The sequence below is a fragment of the Miniopterus schreibersii genome (genome assembly GCF_964146895.1).
Source record: "Miniopterus schreibersii genome assembly, chromosome: 12".
NCBI classification, from domain to species: domain Eukaryota; kingdom Metazoa; phylum Chordata; class Mammalia; order Chiroptera; family Miniopteridae; genus Miniopterus; species Miniopterus schreibersii.
In genome coordinates this window covers 43041676-43062393 of record NC_138112.1, presented here as the reverse complement: position 1 = coordinate 43062393, position 20718 = coordinate 43041676, and the positions used below count along the sequence as shown (strand labels likewise).

The 20718-nt window shown below is 51.7% G+C and overlaps 1 protein-coding gene across 5 annotated transcripts in view; it reads right to left on the bottom strand.

Annotated features, from left to right (window-relative positions):
• Nucleotides 1-5739: 5739 nt before the first annotated feature.
• Nucleotides 5740-20718, bottom strand: part of MICAL2 (microtubule associated monooxygenase, calponin and LIM domain containing 2) — a gene marked incomplete at its 3' end in the record, with an annotated part of 136153 nt that continues 121174 nt past the window's right edge. For 3 of the 5 annotated variants that reach the window (XM_081154137.1, XM_081154139.1, XM_081154138.1), the window contains 6 exons: nucleotides 14137-14244; nucleotides 12909-13095; nucleotides 11220-11308; nucleotides 9651-9750; nucleotides 6987-7044; nucleotides 5740-5963 (listed from right to left, as the gene is read on the bottom strand). In XM_081154137.1, the coding sequence (XP_081010263.1) occupies nucleotides 7004-7044; nucleotides 9651-9750; nucleotides 11220-11308; nucleotides 12909-13095; nucleotides 14137-14244 (525 nt within the window). The remainder of the gene's footprint in view (nucleotides 5964-6986; nucleotides 7045-9650; nucleotides 9751-11219; nucleotides 11309-12908; nucleotides 13096-14136; nucleotides 14245-20718) is intronic. The other 2 variants (XM_081154140.1, XM_081154141.1) reach the window with 1 other exon arrangement.

Here is a 20718-nt window from a genome sequence, read left to right as displayed (position 1 = left end):
AAGTACTTCCAGAGTCAGCAGATGCCACCGACTCAGGCCTGGGCTGGAGAGTTGGAGGCGAATCAGCCACAGTCTCGGCTTTCAAGGCTTTCTTTCTGTTTCTCAGGGGAGATAAGGCATGTTCACAAAAATTTACATTATAAGCAGATCATCTAAGAGTGGAGCCAGGACGGGTGGAGCGGGAGGGAGGTCTGAGCTCCATGCACTAACGCTTTGTGTGAAGGCGCCATTTTAACGAGGCTGGGGGGTGAGCGGGAACAGAGGGAGAGGTGGGGCCGCAGGGGGGGCCTCCGTGAGCAAAGGCAGCCTGGGGGAAGCACTGCCGTCTCTCGGGAACAGAAAGTCGGTCCACGCGGCCGGAGGGCAGGACGTCAAAGACACCACTGGGAAATGACAGCGTTGACATCAACCCACAGGACCCCGAATGGCAAGGCGAAGAGTCAGCGACTCGAAGAGCAACCACTGAAGAAGCAGAGGATGGGACCGACCTCTCAGGTTGGCATCATGGAAAGACTGTTCTGGCTGCAGAGTGGAAGTTGGGCGGCAGGACCCACGAGGAGGAAAGAGAGAGACTAGTGAGGTGCCCTACAGGCCGAGGACGTGCTGCTGGAGAAGAAGAGAGTGAGGGGTCGAGAGCAGCCTGGCAGGATGGGGCAGCAGCGGGCAGGGGTAACCTGTGCCAGGCTGCAGAGGCGCCACATCCACAGCCCCCGTGTCTCAGGAGCCAGCCAACCCTGCATGGAAAGTCCCACCGTCTGCTTCTCTCTTCCCAGGGAGTTTTGACTTTGCCAGCAGGGCTGAGGGGTGGAGCAGGGTGAGGGCTCAGAGTGGCTCCCTGGGCTTCTGGGGGGTGGGGACATGGCCAGCATCTCTCACAGCGGAGCCCAGACATCAGGGAGGGGCAGCAGGGGAGGGGATGCCGGGAGGCAGAGACTTTGCAGACAAGTAGCTGCTGCTTCCTCTGACTGCCACCTTCCCCAGGCAAAAAACCCCCCCAAAGGACATGCTTTCCTCCCTCTGCCCCTAAGGTCCAGCCCATAGCTGGTCTCTGGGGTTCAGTGTTGCTCCTCAAGCTTGTACTTCTAGAGCCCTCTCTTCATCTCCGAGGTCCCCATCTACATGCACACACCTGGAGGGCCAGTTCCAGTGGCACTGGTGCTGGGATGGGTATAATCTAAAGGCAACGGCACAGTGATGCCAACTCATCATCACCCAGTGGCCACGTACCTGCTAACACTTTATGTCCATCACCCGCCACACCCTGACAACTTGAAAGGACAGGGCTGTTATCTTTACTGCGTGAGTGGAAGAATGCTGAGTCCACACAGTAACTCAGCCAGGGCCACCCAGTGAGTCAGCCAGATCGCCGCTGCTGGGACGCAGAGCAGCCCCAGCTGAGGGACCAGGGTGTGGTCCCCTGGGCCCACCTGCCCCAGGCCTGGCTGCTCTTTGTCATGGATTTTGCCTTAAGATATCTATGGTCACAGGGAGAATCCAGGAGTACTGTAGGGCTGGGGGCTGCCAGGGAGGAGGTATGTAGGGTTCAGGGCTAAGAACAATCCAGCACCTCCCAGCCCCCTTGGGGGAAGCAGGTCTGCTCAGAGCTGAGCATCCCAGCCTCCTCTCAGTGCCCTGGCCAGACACCTGCTCCCTGGTGAAAGACGAGACTCCAGAGGCAGAGCCAGGCAGTGTCCGGGAGAATGTCTTCTCCCACACCACTCCCAGCCAAGTCCTGAGGCCCTTTCCTGTCTGGGCCCCTTCTTCAGAGTCAGGGTGAGGACCCTTGTCCCAGTTCCGCTGGTGAAATTGTTCCTGTTTCTACCTAAATCTGGGACCCTTCCATTCTCCCCCAGAGCCCAGGGAGACAATATGTTCGCCTGCGTATTGTTATTAACCCCATTTTACAGATTAGGAAACTGAAGATCATGCCTGTTAGAAGGCAAAATAGAAGCAAAATCAAAACTCCCTTCTCCCAGTCAGAAAAGGGCTCTGTGGAGGTAGCAGACAGACAATGTCATAATTCTCTCCAGGTTCCTTCCCCTGAGCCATGAACCGACGCCAGCAATACCTTCCCCAGCCCAAGTCGATTGCAGGTGCCCTAGTCTGAGGTCCAGGCCAGAAGGCAGGGCCTGCCATTCCTTTATTAATTCTACAAATATTTATTGAGGGCCCGCTATGTGCCAAGCACCGTGCCACCTGCTGGGGTTATGAGTGGTCAAAAGAAACAAAGATCCCTGCCCTTAAAGAGTTTACATTCTAGCAAGGGGAAAAAATAAACAATATACACAATCAATAAGGGAATTACATAATAGGTCGGAGGTGATAAGTGCTATGGGAAAACTGTCTAGTCAGGAAAGGGGGATCAGGAGAGCTGGGGGTGCAGGTTGCAGGGTTAAAGGTAGCTCTCACTGGGTGGGAGATATGAGAACAAAGATTTGACTAAAGGGCAGGGTCAGCCATATAGATGCTGAGGAAGGGCATTCCTGGCAGGGGGAACAGACACTGTGAAAGCTCTAAGACAGAGGAGGAGCCCAGGGTGGCTGGGTCACAGTGTGCGAGAGAGCAGGAGGAGAGCAGGTCCGAGTTATAGGGGCCAGACCATATCGAGCTGCCTGAGGCCATTGCAAAACTAAAAGCAAAACTATATCTCCTGCTGGCAGGTGGCAGGAGGGATGGGGGCTCCAGAGCTGAGGCTGGGTGTCTGAAGGAGAGTTTGGGAGATCAGAAAACTAGAGAAAAATAGATGTCACCACCCAGTGTGTATTGAGACCTGTTTAGTCTCCAACCCGAAGATGCCCCATCAGGCACTTCGAGCCCCTGCTGATCTAGAATTCGCGAAGAAAGCCTCCCTCGGGACACTGCTGGCTGCACAAAACCAGGAACGTGCTGTCTAGAACTCAGCAGGAGAGGTCTCACTGCCCCGAGAGCCCTATCAGGCATTCTCACCGACTCTACCTTCACAAAGCCCTGTGCCCACTGAGTCAGCACAGAGGGCTGAAGTCAACATCCAGGGCTCTTGCCGTGTGCCAAGGCTGCCCTGGAGCAGCGCCTGGCGCCTGGCCTGGGCCCACAGGATGCTCTGTGCCCTTACAGTTGAAGATCCTGCTCTAGTTCACCCCCTGGTATCAGTGAACTTCATCAGCATCAGCACCAGCCTCCAGGTTGCCAGGAGAGGGAGAGTTTAAGGGATGCGGCACATAATGTGCTTGGCCCCGGGCCACAGCGAGGAAACAGTCAGTCACCTCCGGGGCAGGAAGAGAAGCTCTTGCTTCTTTTACTTATTTCACGGGTTAAAGCAAAGGCTGTAAATGTGAATGAGCTCACAGAAGTGACGGAGAACAGCCCACCCACCCTGCTTGACCCGCTTAAAACTTACTATTCAGGGGACTAGAACAGCCCACCCACCCTGCTTGACCCACTTGAAACTTACTATTCAGGGAACTTACTATTCTGGTTGCGCGGAGACTTGTTTCTTTGGCTGGATTATCCCTTTAGCATCAGTTCCCTGGGGCAGGATTCCTGGGCCAGGAGGTCAGAGTCCTTTTGTGGATCTTAATAATTGTTGCCATATTGCTTTCCAGAAAAGATTGTCCCCATGTACTTGTTCTCAATACTAGTTACTAAGTCCAGAGATTTTTTTCTTTTACAATCTACTTTACCATTTTCTTTACTAATTCAGTGGGCACAGCATGATTTATTCACATTCCTTTTGTAAATGCTTGCTCTTGCTTTTTAGCACTTACTTTTTAATCTGCTTGAGCGTAACCTGTCTGTGGCTTTTGCCCATTTATCACTAGGTTTTAATCAGCAAGTGTTCACTGATCAATGACGACTGTGCCAGGTACCTGGAAACACCTGCTTTCCGTGAACTTTTTAAATGCCGTAGCAAAGTACTTCTTTGTTACCATATCTAATTCATAATTTTTTCTCCTTCCAATTACCTATTAAATATTTTCACTTTTATTGTTATATACTGAGTTTTAAAAATGGATAAAATCAGATTTGTGTCATGGTTTTCCTATGTTATTTTTTCTGTCTGAGGTTTTAAAGCTTAGAAAGTTACCACGCCAATACTAACCAATACTCAGTTTTATTTAATTCTATTTTTTTACTGTTTTGATTTTAAGTCTTTAATCTAATGTTTCAGGAATAAAGAATACTCAACTAGACATTTATGTAAAATGTAATATGCAAAGCAAGCCCCCCCCCAAACAAAAACACTACAGGTATGGGAAACAGGTATGGGAAAGCCACTTGAACAGGTAAGTAAGCTTCTTTCCTAGGGGACTCCTCAAGACTTGACCGTGCTAATAAATCCTATGCATGTCTAAGGTTGGGGAGGACTGGCAGGATCAGTATAAAACATTCCTCAAACTTGGTGCCTATGGAACCCTTTATTCACAGAGCTCCTCTGGAGCTAGTGTTCCACTGCCACCCTTTGGAAAATGTTGCTTTAACCCAATGTCAAGTAAAAAAATCAAAGCCAAACTATAAGCTCCATGAGAGTGAGGACCTTGTCTGTTTCATCCCCTGCTATGTTCCCAGCATGCTGCAGATGCTCAGCATTAGTGGAGTAAACAAATGAGTGCATGTACAAATGAGCCAAACAAACCCAGTCTAGTACACAATACTGAGACACATACATTCCGAGATGCAGGGCTTCTGTGCACTTCACTGCTACATTGCTAGGATCTAGAATATGCTTAGGGCATGGTAGGTATTCAACAAATACTTGAATAGATGAATGAATAAAGGAATGAGAGCTCCTGACTTCAGTCCCTAACACCTTTATTTCATGGAAAGGGAAGGGTATCTCACCTGGGTCAGAGCATCTCACCTTGGTCAAGACCCCAGGCAGTTCTGAAGGCAGCTTCAGCCATCTACAGCTGGACTCAGAGGCCAAGGGCCCCAGAAATGCCCCTTTGGAGGTACGAGGGCCCTCATGAAATTCAAAGATGAGTTTTCACACCAGTGTCAGAAGTTCAGCTGCATTCAGCCTGGCAATGGCAGGCATCCTATCCTGGGGAGGCTGAGAACCAGACTTCTGAAGGCAAGTAGGACTCCAAACCTTCCTTTAAGGACAGCCTACAGTGGGACCAGAGTCTGTCCTGGTGCTGTCGTCAGAGTAGCCCTGGGAGCAGAGCCTTGTAGCTGAAGACACTGAGTCACTGAGCCCTTGAGGGCAGGACAGGTCTCTTAGGATCACAGATGCTCTTTGTCTGGCTGAGCACACCTACCACCTTCACCACCATCCTGAAACCAGTGTCTGGTCCTCCCTCCTGAACTTTCACTCATCACTCAGCTGAACCAGCATAAAACTGTTAAGAGCAAACTTTGCTATACAGGAACCTAAATTAGTACCCAATTCCTAAGTAAAGCTCTCCTACAGGACTATGGCTTGGATGTATTGGGGAAAATGGGTGCAAGCAGCTGTTAAGAGAGTCTGTCCCTAACAGCTGAGGGGACACTGACCCTCACCACTATGTCCAGCACCTAGAGCAGAAAAGTGTCACAAGTTTTCAAGAAAAAGATCCCAAAGCTGGGCCCAGGAGCATTGGTGACTTTTTCCAAATATTACCTGTGGGTAATATTTACTTTCAGAGTGCCCAGCACAGCCCCAGAGAGTCCCACATCACCACAGTGCAAGTCCCACCAGCAGTTTAGGGAAGACTGACCCCTAAACTAACACCTGTGTTCCAGGTCTGAGCAGCTCCCATTGCAAAGAAGAGAGGAAACAATGAGCTTTATAAAGAACCATATTTATTTTCATTTACAGCATCAAATACCATAAATAAAGCTAAACATTTTTGCTGTGTGCAAAATACAGGGTTCCATGTGGCACTGTAAATGACTGTTGAAGGTCACAAACATGCATTGCCATGAGATGGAGAGGCTAGCTAAAGAGGGGGTGGAGAGGGGAGGGGGGCACTCTTTGGTTGACATTCTATAAAGGGAGGGAGATTCTGCAAGAGAAGATAAGAAAGAGCATTGACTCAGTACTGGCCAGGATCTGCACCAGCGCAGGGGGTAACGTAGCATGAGCATGCAGGGCAGTGCAGCTGGGCCCGGAGATCAGCGTGGCTCTGGGTTGCATGCAGGACAGACTCTACCTGCAGCCTGAGACCGCGAGGCCTGCCTACGATGGCTCCACCATTCTCGGAGAGGTGTTTCTCTCTAAAAGCACTCTGAACGTCCTGCTGCTCCAGGTAATGAGTCAGCGGGGAAAGTGTGCTTTGAGCAGGGCCATGGGGGCACTGAAACTGGCTGCCCCAGGGGCTGAGCTGGGTCATTTCCCAAAGCCTCCCTGGCCTGTGACATGACTGCTCTAATTGAAGCTTCTGCCTCATCTGAGACTCCGTGAGCCAAGAGAGATAAGAAGAGCTGTGCAGGGCAAAACCCTGAATCTACGGTGTAGACTGCAGCAGGGAAAGGATTTGCTAAGAAAATTGTGACGATGTGTTCACAATTCAGAGCATGGATCAAGCCTGGGAGGGGTATTTTTTTAATCCTTCTAAAAAGAGTCACCTCTGGTTTTGATCAATGACATTAATAATCTTTATATTAGAACCAATTTCAGGAGACGGTTATATGAGCGAGCTTTTTCAGAGACTCTAGACAAATGTGTCCTTTTCAAAGGTGGCAGAGCCCCCCTGTGGTCCTGTCTCGGTCAGAGCTAACCCTCCCAGGAAGGCAGTGGCTTTGTCAGTGCAACTGAGAGCATGCGCAGGCCGCGGGCACAGGGCAGGCGGGACGTGCACCTGGCGGGCCGGGCTGCGACTCAGAGATAAGTGCAATTGGAAACGGCTTTCGAGCTGAACACCACCCCACGCTGTTCACCCACCATGCCACCGGCTGAGTCGGTTAGTACGCAAGACGGCAAGACACTCGCAGTTAGCGCAACGAGGACCACGGCGGGGAGGACAGGGTGCGGAAAGTGGCTTAGGGGTTAGTCCCACCCTCTGAAAATCAGCAAGAAAACCAGTCACCTCAGAGCAGAAGTGTGTCAGCCAAGAAGTGGGTGTAGCACTGGAAGTCGGAAATGAGCTGAAGGCCACAGTGTAAGGTTGGAAAGAGAAAGACAGAAATGAGAGTTTAGTTTTGAGGGGGAAAAAGGAAAACAACCAACAACAAGAGAAGACATGGGAATTGAAAACAAGGCAATCGTTAAAAAGGGGGCAACGTTCCCAAACACGTCACTGCCTGCTTAGGACAAATGAACCTTCCTGGCAGTGAGCAGGCCCTTAGCTACAAGAGCGGGCACATGTGGTTTGCATTTGTGACACACCACAGCTCTCCACTCAGCTCCACGTGCTCTCAGGACCCCCATCCCCGATATCCTACTGGCCCTGGTTTTACTCTGGTGTCTCATAGTCACTCTCGAATCCACTGTGGAAGCTTAGAGGCATCCGCCCCCTGGGATCCACTGTGTGTTTGGTGCTGCCCACCAGGAAGGTTCAAAGTCCCAGAACATACAAACATCTCAGGCTTCCGACAGGCACACCCTGTCTCACCAGTAATTCAAACCAGTCTCTTTATGGCCATAAATGACATTCTCAGAGATTCTAACTGTGGCTCATAGAGCATCCACAGAGTATCACAGCCTGCCCTGAGCTGATAATAACAATGATAGAGCTGTGCTTCTGTTCACATCATGACCTGGAGAATTTACTTTCTGGAATCAAACATAAAATGAATCAAGGGCTCCTCCCCCCCATACTGAACATTAAAATCTCAGCACAGTTTTGGAAAAACACAATGCACGTCACTGGACTGAGAACAGTTCCAACTGGGACAGAGGTGTCCGTCCCCATGGACATGACCACAGCCAGACCCTATTTTACCCGAGGTTTTCAGGGAAGTGTTTGTAGAAATGCCTTCCCTCTTCTTCTCACCCTATAGAAACTTGTCATCTCAGAGCCTTCAAGAGCTCTGGCTCCAAACCCACACCAGGCTCCACCCTCACTTGGTCTGGAGGAGATCTCTAGGGTAACAAGTGCATGGAGCTGTCTCTGGCCCAGCAATTCGAGATACACTGAGCATGGCACAAGGCCTTTTTCTATCAGCCTCTCCACTGTTCAGCCAGACCCAGCAGCTGTGCATGTCCAGGCAGAGTGGAGTGGGGGGAGCCCAGGCATCCTCTGGATGCCCAGGGAGAAGAATGCAGGTAGGCCAATGCTTGTTTTTGCCCCTAATAGGACACATTTCTTTGCATCAGTCAATAAACAGCTTCCACTTCCAGCCTCCCCTGCCAATCAAGACACAGGGGACCTTCCCTCTGGAGGTCATACACATTCCTTTACTAGGACAGTATGAAATTAAATGGTCTCTGACTGTTTTGACCAAATATACACAGTGGCTGAGTGGCTAAGCAGCCAGCATGTCTGTAAGCAGTGCTCACTGGGTAGGCCACGCTTCCCAGAAATAATACCCCGAGGTGCTAACAAGTGCCCTCAGTCCCAAAGGACGTGATATGAGAGGGCAGATTCTTCCCTCAACCTGACCACTGAGGACCCTGAGTGGCCTTGGCTCAGACTGCAGCCTGGGCTGGGGACCCGAGAGGGAGCCCCAGGGGTCAGAGCTCCTGGCCCATGCTGCCAGCTGACATGGCTCCTCTTCAGCAGGTTGCATCAGCTGGTGGAGCTCTGCATGGCCAGGTGCCAGTGGCTTTAGCTGCAGTGCTCATTAGTGGGAAGGAAAAATGCTTATTTGCAGCAATCTGCTCGAAACCCCATGGTTCTCTGTCATTTGGCTATAATTTGGTATGGGGTAGGCGGGGGAAGCTTTAAGCTACTATTTTACATCAAAACAAGGGAGTCAAACAGTCCCAGAGGGAGGACATATAACAGCCAGCTACACACTGCCATGTGCTTTGTATGCTTAATTCTACTTTTCTTCTAAAATGGTTATGCTTCCATGTTGCAAAAAATTGCCCCCTCTTGACAAGTGGCATCCGGGTACATAAAAGGAAAGGCACTGGTCAGGAGATGGCACACTCACTTCTGTGGACATGAAAGCCCACTCAGCAACGTGGCAGGCAGCGACTGGTACAACGGGGTGAGGAAGGGGTTGGTAAAACCCATGTTTCGAAAACTCGGCACGCATGGTAAAAAAAAAAAAAAAAAAAAAAAAAAAAAAGCTTTTTCTTGGATTATTAAAAGTTAAATATTGAAATGTAAACCTAGAAATACAACTCACTTTGGTATAAAAGAAACGCAAGTCTATGGAAACGCCCTTCATGCTGTGCGCCGAGCACCGAGCACCGAGCACCGAGCAGGGGTCCCCCGAGGAGCCCTCTGGCTGCGCCTACGGGGTGACAGCCAGGCCGCCCTGCGCCCTGCGCCCTGCGCCCGCCCCGGGGTGCGAAGGCCGGCGTCAGTAGAGCTTGACCGCGGCCGGGCAGAGCCCGAGCACCCAGGCGCGGATGCCCTCCAGGGCCTCGGCGGACTCCCGGCACATGGCAGCCAGCACCTCGGAGAGCACCCACAGGAGCGGCAGCCCGAGGCTCAGCAGCTCGTACGTGTAGCAGTAGTTGTGCGCATTGTCCCTGAAATGCCGGCCGGCGGCGCGCAGGAGCCCCCGCGTCCGGGTGAGCAGGCTCCGGGGCGCGGGGGGCCCGCCTAGCGCCCGCCCGAGGGAGGAAGTGGGGGTACCTGGGGGGCTGCCCGCCGGCGGGCCCAGGGCGGCGGCCGCGCAGGAGCTTTCCGCGGGGGGGTCTCGCCCGGGGCCTTCCTGCTGCTTCCACGGGGCCTCCTGAGAAAGACCAAAGGGGGGCTAGTTAGTCCATGATGCCTACAGAGGACCCCTCCGGAAAGCAGAGGAGAGCCAGTAAGAACAGAACCTGGGGCCCTCGCTGGCTTGGCTCAGCGGTCAGAGCGCCCGTGGGCGGGCCGAAGGGTCCCGGGTTCGACTCCGGCCAAGGGCACGGACCTCGGTGGCAGGCTCCATCCCCAGCCCCAGTCAGGGTACCTGCAGGAGGCAACCAATCAATGTGTCTCTCTCACCTCTCTCTCTCTCTCTCTCTCTCTGAAAAGCAATGGGAAAAATATCCTTGGGTGAGAATTTAAAAAAAAAAGAACTTTGCAGAACCAGCCCCCCAAATAATCTCAGTGCCCAAACACTGCTGATGGGGGTGAACAGGGGCATGACTACTGGGGGGGGGGGCAAATTGATCCCAGGGATCACAGTCCTTTAAAACACATGTCCTTTCTCCAATCACATTTCTAATGACCTATCCTAAGTGAGTAATTTGAAATGTGGATAAATATGCACATACAAAGATGTTCCCTGTAAAAATATTTATAAGGTAAAGACATTAAACAACATGAACATTCAACAATATGGGACTCTTTAAATAAATTATTGACCATTTTTTACAGGCACCAAAAATTATGTTCCAAAATATTTAATGTCCTGTGAAACTGTTCTTGATACAGTGTTAGTGAAAAAAGAAAGATAAAACTGTAGTGACGGGATTCTGACTAGGTTAAAATCCATTCACATAGGAAGAAGTCTGGAAGGAAATGTTTGCTACGAAAGTATGGTTTTCTCAGGATAGAGTGATGATGGGTGATTTAACTTTCCTTCTTTATATAGTTTAATTTACTTATCCATTTTTCTACTTTGAGCCTATATTAACGTGTAATCAGAGAAAAGCTGTAAGTTGTGGGTCTTGGCTGGCAGTGGTGATTCAAGCCGCGGAGGTTATTTGCTAAGAGCTGCCAGAGGGGGCACTATAACAAGCCTGTTGCTCATCACTTCGCTGACATCCAAGGGCCTGGGGAAAGGACTTGGAAATCTCAGCAAAGTTGGCCCCAGACCATGCATCCCTACAAACAGCACCCTGTGGTCATGTGTGGGGGGTGAAGGGGTGGGGGGTAGGGGATAGGACAATGGGGACCATGGGGAGACAACCTGTAACTTTTGCATGGCTGAGCATATAGTCCCATCCCTGGCATATGGGAAAGCTCTTCTGGGCTTCTCATGAGAAGCCAGCACAGCCACTTACTTACCTGGGAGCTGGCATCTGGTGGGACATACCCCAGAGCTGAACAGGCCAAGGCAAAGGGACTTTCACATCAGGGAGCAGGGCCCTTTTCTTCATCTGTGAGTCTCAGTCCTTCTGGGGCCAGAAATTTGGCCTAACGTAGAGGAACCCTTGAAAACCTTTTCCTATCCAGAGCCCTTCCCTGTTTCACCAGCCCTTTCAAGGCAAAATGTACCTCTCTTTGTTGCTTCAACTCTGCCCGTCTCTTCCGTTGCTGACTATTGGTTTTACAGTGAATGAAATGAGGCTTGCAGAAAAACTTGCCTGTAAAAGAAACACACACACACACACACAAAGGTTTTTCTCCTGTAAGACAGGGCCCCAGCACACCTGAGCCAAGTGCCCGCCACTGTCTAGGTCAGAAAACACCAGAAATGGAAACAAACCCAGGGCAGCTCACACTTAGGAAAGGTTTCTGTCACCTGCCTTACGGTGGCACTGAGATAAGGCTCAGGACCCTTTGCTGACTCAGAGGCAGGCTGCAGAAACAGGGGCTCCCAGGGATGGGGCTGAAACCCTCAGATAATTCCCAAACCAAACGAAAGCTAAGTCTCCTCCCAAGACCAGTTGTCAGGCAGCAAAATGGACAGTAACACCATTTCCAGCCCCTCCTCTTTTCCAGGACCCCAGGGGTGGGAAAGGCCAGGAGCAGATGGCAGCAGTGATAGGCAGAAAAAGCCCAGGCCCGACGTACACTGGGCCATAGGCCACTGTCCAGGACCTTTGGGTGTTTTCCAGAAAAGCCTTCTCTGCTTGCCATTACATCAGCAACAGTAATGATGGGAATAATGATAATAGGAATTTTTTTTTTGTAGGACTCACAATATACCAGACACTATTCTAAATGCTCCCAGTAAATTGACCCATCAACCCTCACAGCAACCTCATGTGCTAAGTACTATTAAGATGGGGAAACTAAGGGACCAGGAGGCGAGGGAACAGGACTAAGGTTACAGGGCTAGTAAGTGCTATGGTCTAGATCTGAACCTGGCACTTGAATTTGCAGGTCCGAAATCACGAGTGCTGTGCTACACTGCCTCTCATTATATCCGACAGTGCAAATGTGAAGGACTAAAAATTAGAAAATAATCACTTGTGCCCTGGCTGGTATGGCTCAGTGGTTAGAGTGTCGGCCCATGCACTGAAGGGTCTCAAGTTTGATTCCCAGTCAAGGGCACGTACCTGGGTGGCAGGTTTGATCCCTGGCCCTGGTCAGGGCACATTTGGGAGGCAACCAATCAATGTGTCTCTCTCATATCAATGTTTCCCTCTCTCCTTCTCTTTCTCACTCCCTCCTTTCCACTCTCTCAAAAAAAAAAAAAAAAAATCAATGGAACAAATATCCTTGGGTGAGAATTAACCAAAAAAAGAAAGAAAGAAAAGAATCACTCGTACCAATGAGGGCAATTCCTTCACCAATGACCTCTGCTCAGCCATCTATCAGTAAGGATGTTACTCTGTTACTATTATGGTTATTTTTCTAACACATACTTTATAAATAATAATAACACCCATATGCTATCATCTATTGAATCCTTATTACATGAGCAGTGTGGTGCTGAGCACGTTTCTTAACCACACAGGGGCGATGGAAGGAGGTGAGATCGAACGAGAAAACATACACAAGACACGTGGCACTCAGTAGGTGCCCTTCGGGGCCAACGCACGCCAGGTGCTGGCAGCTCCCTCCGCCCTCAGGAGCCCCTCCCCGTGCAGATGGCCTCCCTCTGGCCAGAGGAGCTAAGGCTCCCTGAACAGCTTTCCTACGATACTGTGCTCCCTGGAACTGTTGGGTGTCCCAGAGCCCCCAGAGGGACAGGAGCCCAGGCCAGAGACCAGCCTGTCCCTGGGGGAAGGTGGTTACCTTCGTCACCATCGAAGGCGTAGGCAGCCAGGCGCAAGGTGGTAGCACAGACGCTGCAGCGGAAACACTCCCGGTGGAAGAAGTGGCCCTCGGCGCTCAGCCGCTCCATCACATACACGCGCTTCTTGCAGAAGTAACAGGTGTCACTGCCGCCCAGGTTCAGGGGAAACACCTTTCGCATGCTTTCCTGGGGCACAGGGCATCGGGAGAGAAGAGCAGTGTGTTAGGGCTTACACCGAGTCTTAGAAGGCGAGGCCCCGGCTTTCAGAAATTCCGCCTGAGCATGGGGACATCGTGGCTGCTCACATCACTGCAGGCGCTGCAGCAAAGCGTGAGTGTGGGAAATGTGCTCCCAACGCAGCCCCCAAAACTGCAGGGGCTGCTGTAAATTGTATGCCCAGGCAGGCGGGCCATGGATGGGCCCAGGGGGGCTGTCCCCTTGCCTGGTTGCCCTGGTTTCGGGGTGGCTGTGACGTCTCCTGGTCTAACAGAGTGGGCATCTTCCCCAGATATGCCTGCCCAATGACACCCTCTCCAGAAACCTGTCCCAGGGTGTACAGAGAGGTCACTGAATGTCTTATCCATCTTTGTTCCCCTGCAGTGACTTAAGTCAGGCAGGAAAGTGTGTGGCATCAAAACTGTTCAATAGAACTGCAGAAAAGGGAGAGGCTGTGTCCCACAGCCCACCAGGCTGCCAGTCAAACTCCTAAATGCAAGTGGGGGGTGGAGGTAGGGTGAAGGCAGGGGTGCCTCTAGTTGATTCTAAGGGAATGTGCTGAAAGGAAACCAAAGGAATTGTCAACTCAAATCACTGGTAATGGCAGTGAGTGGCCCTGATTGGAGAAAGGGAGAATTCAAAGAAAAGGGTGTTTTTCAGTTACTGAAATCTTTAACTAACGCAAAAGGGCTACTTAGTTTGGACACTGAGCATTGACAGGAATTGATGTCTGACTATGTGGATGGCCTGGCCTGGCCTTTTGCTGAGTTCCCAGGTAGCAAGGAAGATGCCCTGCTTGTGAAACAATCCCAGAGGTCACCAGGGGAGGTCTGTCTTCAAGGACATGCAGCCTCCATCTACCTTTGCTCTGGTCCAGCCCATTCTCAGCCCCTTTTATCCACGAGAAGGGGTACCTGGGAGAGGGCCAGGCCATCCTCTCTGCATCCTGTGTACCCTCCCTGGAGGCCAGAGCCAGTCTGCAGGGGAAAGCTGAGGGGTATTCATTCTTACCAGGTCTGGAGAGGTGGCCTGGGCCTTAGGTCTGTGATCATTCATGTACAGATTGACCAGGACTTCAGCTGCAGCCCCTATTCCACTGGACACTTTCCCTACTGTCAGCTACCCAAGAGCAGAGGCAGAGGAGACAGAGACAAAGGGAAGGCCAGTTAGCAAAGAGAAGGAAAACACAAACAGGCTGGGTGTGGGAGAGGGCTCCACACCCACGTGCAAACTGCACCCGACGACCTCGGACAGGCAAAGCCAGCCAGGAGTGGGCAGCAGGCACTCTAGAGATGGAGCAAAGGACAGAGATGGAATCTGTGGCCCTGGGTGAGCCTGGTGACTCAGAACTATATCCACTGAGGGTGCAGGGCCTTCTGGAGTCATTGAGTTTCTTTATGCACAGATGAGGTGAATGAATCCAGAGAGAGGAAGGATCTATCTAAGGCCACTTAGCAATAAACCTAAGATTCAGGACGCTACTCAGGTCTCCTGACCCCCACCCCCACCTAAGCACCTCCCCACGGCCTCTCTCATCAGTGGCTGGGACAACTCGGGCTGCTTGGTCTGATCTCCACCAAAAGGCATGTTTGCAGCTGTGTCACTGGAGCCTCCAAAGCCTGTGAGGCACAGAAGCTGAGCAAAGGAGACAAAGAGCTAAGGAACCGAGACCCCACGGACAGTGGAACCTCAGCCACCCTCCTACAGAGACCCGCCCCCTTGGAGGGCTGTTAGCTGCTGCTCAGTGAGCGTGGAGCCCCCACAGACCTGGCGGAAGGTTAGGACCCCGCATCACCACTACTGAGCTCAGTTTTCAAGTTTAATAAAATAGGAATAACAATGCCTGCCTCATGGGTATGTGGTAAGAACTGAGAGAACCTGTGTCAAAGTGCCTGGTACGTAGCAGCAGGTGGGCCAGTGTGAACTTGACCCCTCCCTCCCTTCTTCCTCTGAATTCTGTAGGCGGGAGCCAGCCCTGCAGCTCCCTTGTCCCTAGGGAGCTATGGCTATGCCCGACCAGAGTCCCTCCAGGCCAGGACCACAGACCACCTTGCTAATAAAAGCAGTGACTTGACTGGGAGTGGAGCTGACCCACCTGGGCAGGTGCAGGGCTCAGGATGGGGAGCTTCACTGCAGAATCTAGGCAGCAGCACCCAGAGGGCCCCAGGGCCAGTGCTGGGGCAAGGCCCGCCCACAGTGGGGGAGGCAGCCACTCCACGTGGGCCCCTGAGGATCGCCCGCCTGATGGGCGGTGAGTACCTGGGCTCCTGTGGGTATGGCCCATGCCTGCCTACAAGTACCCGGATCACCCCCAATGTGTAGAGCAGCCGAGGAAGGGGTGGGAGCTGACAGTCAAAGCAGACACGGCACAATCGTACACATGCCCCCAGCAAATGCAGCTGGATCCCCTTTCCCCACCAGTTCCGAAAGGCCTCCCCAGGACCGCCGCAGTCCCCTCTGCAGGGAGGCAAACATGAGCAGTATGAGGTTCTGTAAACGCTGTTCCTGACCCCATCACCCTGCAAGGAGGGGGCCCCAGCCCCTCTCCAGCCTCTGAATCCAGCTTCTGGGAGACGTGGCCAGAGAGAGCTGCAATGTAGGCTGAAGGCCCTCGGGCATGGGCCGATGGCCACTGGGAGGGAGAACAGTGACTTGTGTGTGGGTGACGGAACGCCCTCAATCTAAATCCAAGACTGCTCTGGAGAGACCACGTCTAAGCCCAGAACAGTAGCCTCAAATACACAGCAGGAAGTTCGGGGAAAGCAAAACAAATGGCAGCAGGCTCCCACAGCTCCCCACCTCCTGGTAGCCAAGCCCACGCTCAGAACCTGAGACCAGCTCCTCGGATCCCAGCAAAAGCACAGGTGCTGCAAGGGAACGAATGGGAGGGGCTGCCAGGCAGGCTGGAAGAGTGACACTCGCCATCCTCATTAAGGTGGCTCCAACCACGTTTGTGGTTCCAGGGGATTGTAGGGAAGGTGGCTGCGGGGGCCTGATCCCACGACTCAGACAGATGGGATCTCCTTGGACTTGACAAACACTGTCCCTTCTCAGGAGCAGCAGCTGCCAGGCCCTTACTCCCTCCCCCCTCCCCCCACAGCTCTTTCCCCCAGCCCCCACCCCAGCTGGCCCGGCCCGGGAGAGATTAGGATTCTGCTTTCAAGCGCACACTGCAATTTTTAGGATTCCACAAATGCCGAGAAACTTGGTTCCTGCTTTCAAGAAACGCTCAGGTGCACTACCTAAGGACAATATTCTACTGTTTGCCTGATGTTCCATCCCCCGCTAAGGCCCTCAACATGAGCCCTCAGATAGGCCTGCAGAATACTAAGTACTTCCTGTGTTTATATAAAAATAAAGAGGGGAGGTCAGATTTACCTCCCTGACCACACTGCCCCTGCGTGGCCATCTCCACGAGCCCAGGGTGTGGGCTGGCTTTGCTGTCTTCTCCAGAAAGTCTTGATGGTAATGCTGTGACACCCACGTGCAACTGTTGCATCCCCTGAGTTAGCGGAGATTGAGACTGTACTTTCTGGGGCTTTAACTACAAGTCCCTAATGAGACCTTATTAACCACTTAGCTAATAAGCACTTTGTAATCGCTGAGCTTCTGCACAATCATGACTTAGGGAGCAATTATGGAAGCAGGCAGAGGGCTGTGCGGTTGCTGAAGGGTGTCTCCAAAACATGTCTGAGCAGCCCTGAGCCTGCTACGTGGTTCTACCAGCACAGGGCACTGTCCTGTCACCCGGCCAGGGGATACAGGGTGAAGACCGAACCTGGTCTTTCATTAGAGGCCAAAAAGGCTCCTTTCTCCCTGCTGCATCTACATCCCTACTCTGTGACAGCGGCTTTCTTAAGAGTGATGAAGTGAAAGCATCCTTAAGGAAATCAGCAGGGGGCCTCCTACATGCTCTTCCCAATCTGATGGAAACCATCCCAGAGTCACTGCTGGTCAATATCACAAGGTGGATGCAGACTTCCTGAAGAGGTCACGAGACTACGTGATGGAGAACTTGTCTAAAAGAGTGAAAGGGGGCCCATGAAGCCTACCCTAAAGGCCAGTGTGAAGGTGAACGTTATCGAGGGTATCACAGGTTACCTTCTGTTTCCTGACAGCAGAACACCTCCACGAGAGTGTGGACATGACCAGCCGGACTTGTGCTAGCTCAGTGCTCCTCAAACTTTCGGTGGTGAATGACCAGATTTTGCTTTTACTTCTTAATCTCTAATCCCTGTGGCCTGATACTCTTGAATACAATAAAAATGAATCAGTAGAAATATGATCACACACTTTGATGTGTGGCAATGTCACATGGCTTTGCTGGTGCCTGATGTTTACTCTCACTTGCTGTGCTCACAGGGTCACAGACTAGTACCTGCCCGTGGACCACACATTAAGTAGCCCTGCTCTGGTTGACTGGGAAATGACCAGACTCTCGGGATCCTGAAAGAAAGAGATGCTCAACTCATGGAGAAACTTCCAGAAAACTGGCATAATATGAGAGTAAGATCTGGAGGTTCTCAAAAAGGAGCTTCATGCACTGAAAAGCAAGTCACGTATGTAACTGGGGAGGCTTAAGACTTGTCTGGGAAGAGTCTGTCAAATGCAAAGTTGTGCAATCTTATCATCTGACCAAAAATGATCATGTCCCACTCACTAGTTTTTTAAGAATTGGTAATTATGGAGGACATGGACTGTTTTTCATAACCCTTTATGTATCTTTCAATATTCTCGTAAAATTAAGGAACTGAGCTATTTCTCACGCCCCCTTTTCCATTGTAAATTCTAATTATTTTTCAGCTAATTAGAGCATGCTAGGATGGTTAAACAATTCAGAAAGTCTGTCATTTCACATTACATTAGATTAACCTCACACACACCATTTCCCTCTGAGAGCCTCAGTTTCCTTGTCTATACGATGGGGAGACCACCACCATCCTTGCAGGGCTGCAAAAGAAGGTCATCAAAGAATCTGGGCTATGCCTCACATGGCACTGGGCTCCCAAGAGCACCTGGCAGATAGTTAATGGGTCCAAAGCACAACCACGTCTGTGTTCTGGGACTTTTCTCCTCCCTAGACTGCCTTCACCGGGAGAACGGCTGGTTGCTTGGGTTTCCTCCCCTGCACGAGTAAGAACAATGGGGCTCACCAAGGATGAGCCTGCTGGCTTTTCTCAACCCAGATTCTAGCACGGTGACGTAACTGTTGTCGCAAGCACCATCACCAGAGGCTGCAAAAGAAGATCGCTGGACCTCCACAGAGACATTCCTAAGGCAGTCCTATTACTCCCGCTCAGAATATGACGGTCTCTGCCTGGCCGTTGGGGCCTTTCCCACCCTGTTCCGAGCCGGCCTACCTCCCCTCTGGTCTGTACTCCACGATGTCATGACCCTGTTTTATTCACCTCTTCACCCCTGGCACAGAGCAGATGCTCTGAATGAAGGAGGAAGCAGGCTCCTGGCCCTTTTGTGTCTAAACAATGGTAATGTCCTCCCTGGGGCCTGGAGCTCAGCCAAGAATACCAGGTGTCCAGGCTGTGCTCCTCTGCAGAGCTGGGCAACCTGTGGCCACCTGCCTGCTGTGAGCCTCATAAAGCCCAGGGTCAGGCAGGGGTGAGAGTGAAGTTCCCAGGGCCTCAGAGCTGGGGGGTCACCAGAGCGGGAGGTTTCCACAGGCAGGGCCAGAAAACATCTCCTGGGCCTGTTGGGCAACAACACTCCTCACTGAGGAGTCCCTGCCTGAGAAACATCAGAGAACAGGCTGGTGGACCTGAGCCCTCAGCCATATGCCCAGGGTAGGGGAAAGGGAGGTCAAGGATCGAAACCCCTTTGTTCAAAGGAGTCTGGATCTTACACGCTCAGATCTGGACACAGGCAGGCTATTGGGGCTGTGACACCTCCTCTCCTCCCTCCCACCGTGGGAGCCCATATCTGCGCCTTTGTGCCCTGGTGCCAGGCACCGTGCTGTTCATCATATGCATTTGACCTTCATGGCCTGTGTGGTGGGCCTTATAACTCCCTTCACAGCCAGGGCAGCTGAGGTTCAGGGAGTCTCTAACTCAGCTGCCGCCTCACTGTTCCTAAGTGGCTGGGATGGAAATGGAAGCCTGAAGGTGACTTCTTTGCATTTAGAACGAGAGGAATCAGCATGCATTTTAGGTAAATGAGCTTCCTTCTAGAATTCTCCTCCACTTGGGAAAGAGCACATTTACTGCATATGTCAGGCATTTTTGACACAGGCTAGGTCATTGCATCATTCCAGTCACCCTTAGGAGTAGCTGCTCTCCTCTCCACTCTATAGGTTAGGAAACTAAGGCACTGAGAGGTCCACTGGCTTGTCCAAGGTCGCGCAGGAACTGGTGCTAGGACTCCAAGTGTGACTCCAAGCCCATAACCTTCTCCCTCTAGCACTCTGCCTCCTTGAGACACACCAGCACTCTGCCCAGTAAAATCCCCTGGCTGGAATGCATGTAGGACACATCCAAAGAGCTGCCCAGCTGTATCCCTGGGACAGAGAGGACAATGAGGTTGGAGGAAGCTTGAGATCTACCCTGTATCAGATGAGACAAAGGCAGATTGCCACCTGAGACTGCCCAGCTTCCCTTTAACATGCAAATCTCTAGAGTAAACCCTGCAAATCCAGTTTCAAAGCAAACACCCACAAGGGTAGAGAAAGCTCCTTTTGCAATACGCATTGCTCTATGACCCAGCAGGACCTAAGCCCCAGCCTCTAGGCCAGTGAGGCCATCCCCCTTGCTCAGCTGTGCAAACACTCAGCCATCTTGTTCTTACCATAGCTCAGCAGCCTTGCACATGGCCAGTAGCCAGGGCAGAGGCCAATGGGCAGTGGCTTCCCTTCTTAAATAAAGAAGTTAGCTAATGGGTGAGAGGGGGCTGATACCACCACAGGTGGGCTGGTTTGATGGGATGGATGAGTCCAGTGCTGCTGAGGACGTAAGACTGGACATAATTCCATAGTCTAAGGTCTTGAAGACAAGGCTCTGGGGTAAGAATCTGGGTCCTGAAGGAGAAGATTTCAAGATCCTCTAACTTTTCAGGCCCAAACTAACAAACACACACAAAAAAACCCCATCAGGATCACTTAGAAACCTAAGGCAGACCATCAGTCTGAGAGGGTGGGCAAGTGTAGTCTGAAGGCTGAGTCAGTGACCCAGGTTTTTGTCCCCGTGAGTAACATACACTCCTCATGGCCTGTCCAGTCAAGTCTGTTCTCAAGAGAAGGTGATCATCCTCAGATCCTCAGAATTGCATGGGGCTCTAGGGTAGGAGCAGAAACAGGCTGCCTGCCAGGAGGTGGCCAAGGGCTTACGATCAGTTTTCAAGTACATTTTCCTTCCTCTGGCTCCCCTGAGTTGAGGCAAACTTGGGTCACTGGGTGATGAGGGCAGCCCATAATCTGTTGGAAGAAGCATTAAGGCTCCAGGCTCTCTCCAGGAGGGAGGCTCCCTGAGCTCCACCAACTGAAGAAAGTTGTTTATCCCTGAGTTGTCACCTACTTTAAGGGGCAGCTGATTCTCTTCTCCAAGGAGATGGTCACTGTCAGATTCTGCATGTGCACAACCCAGTGCT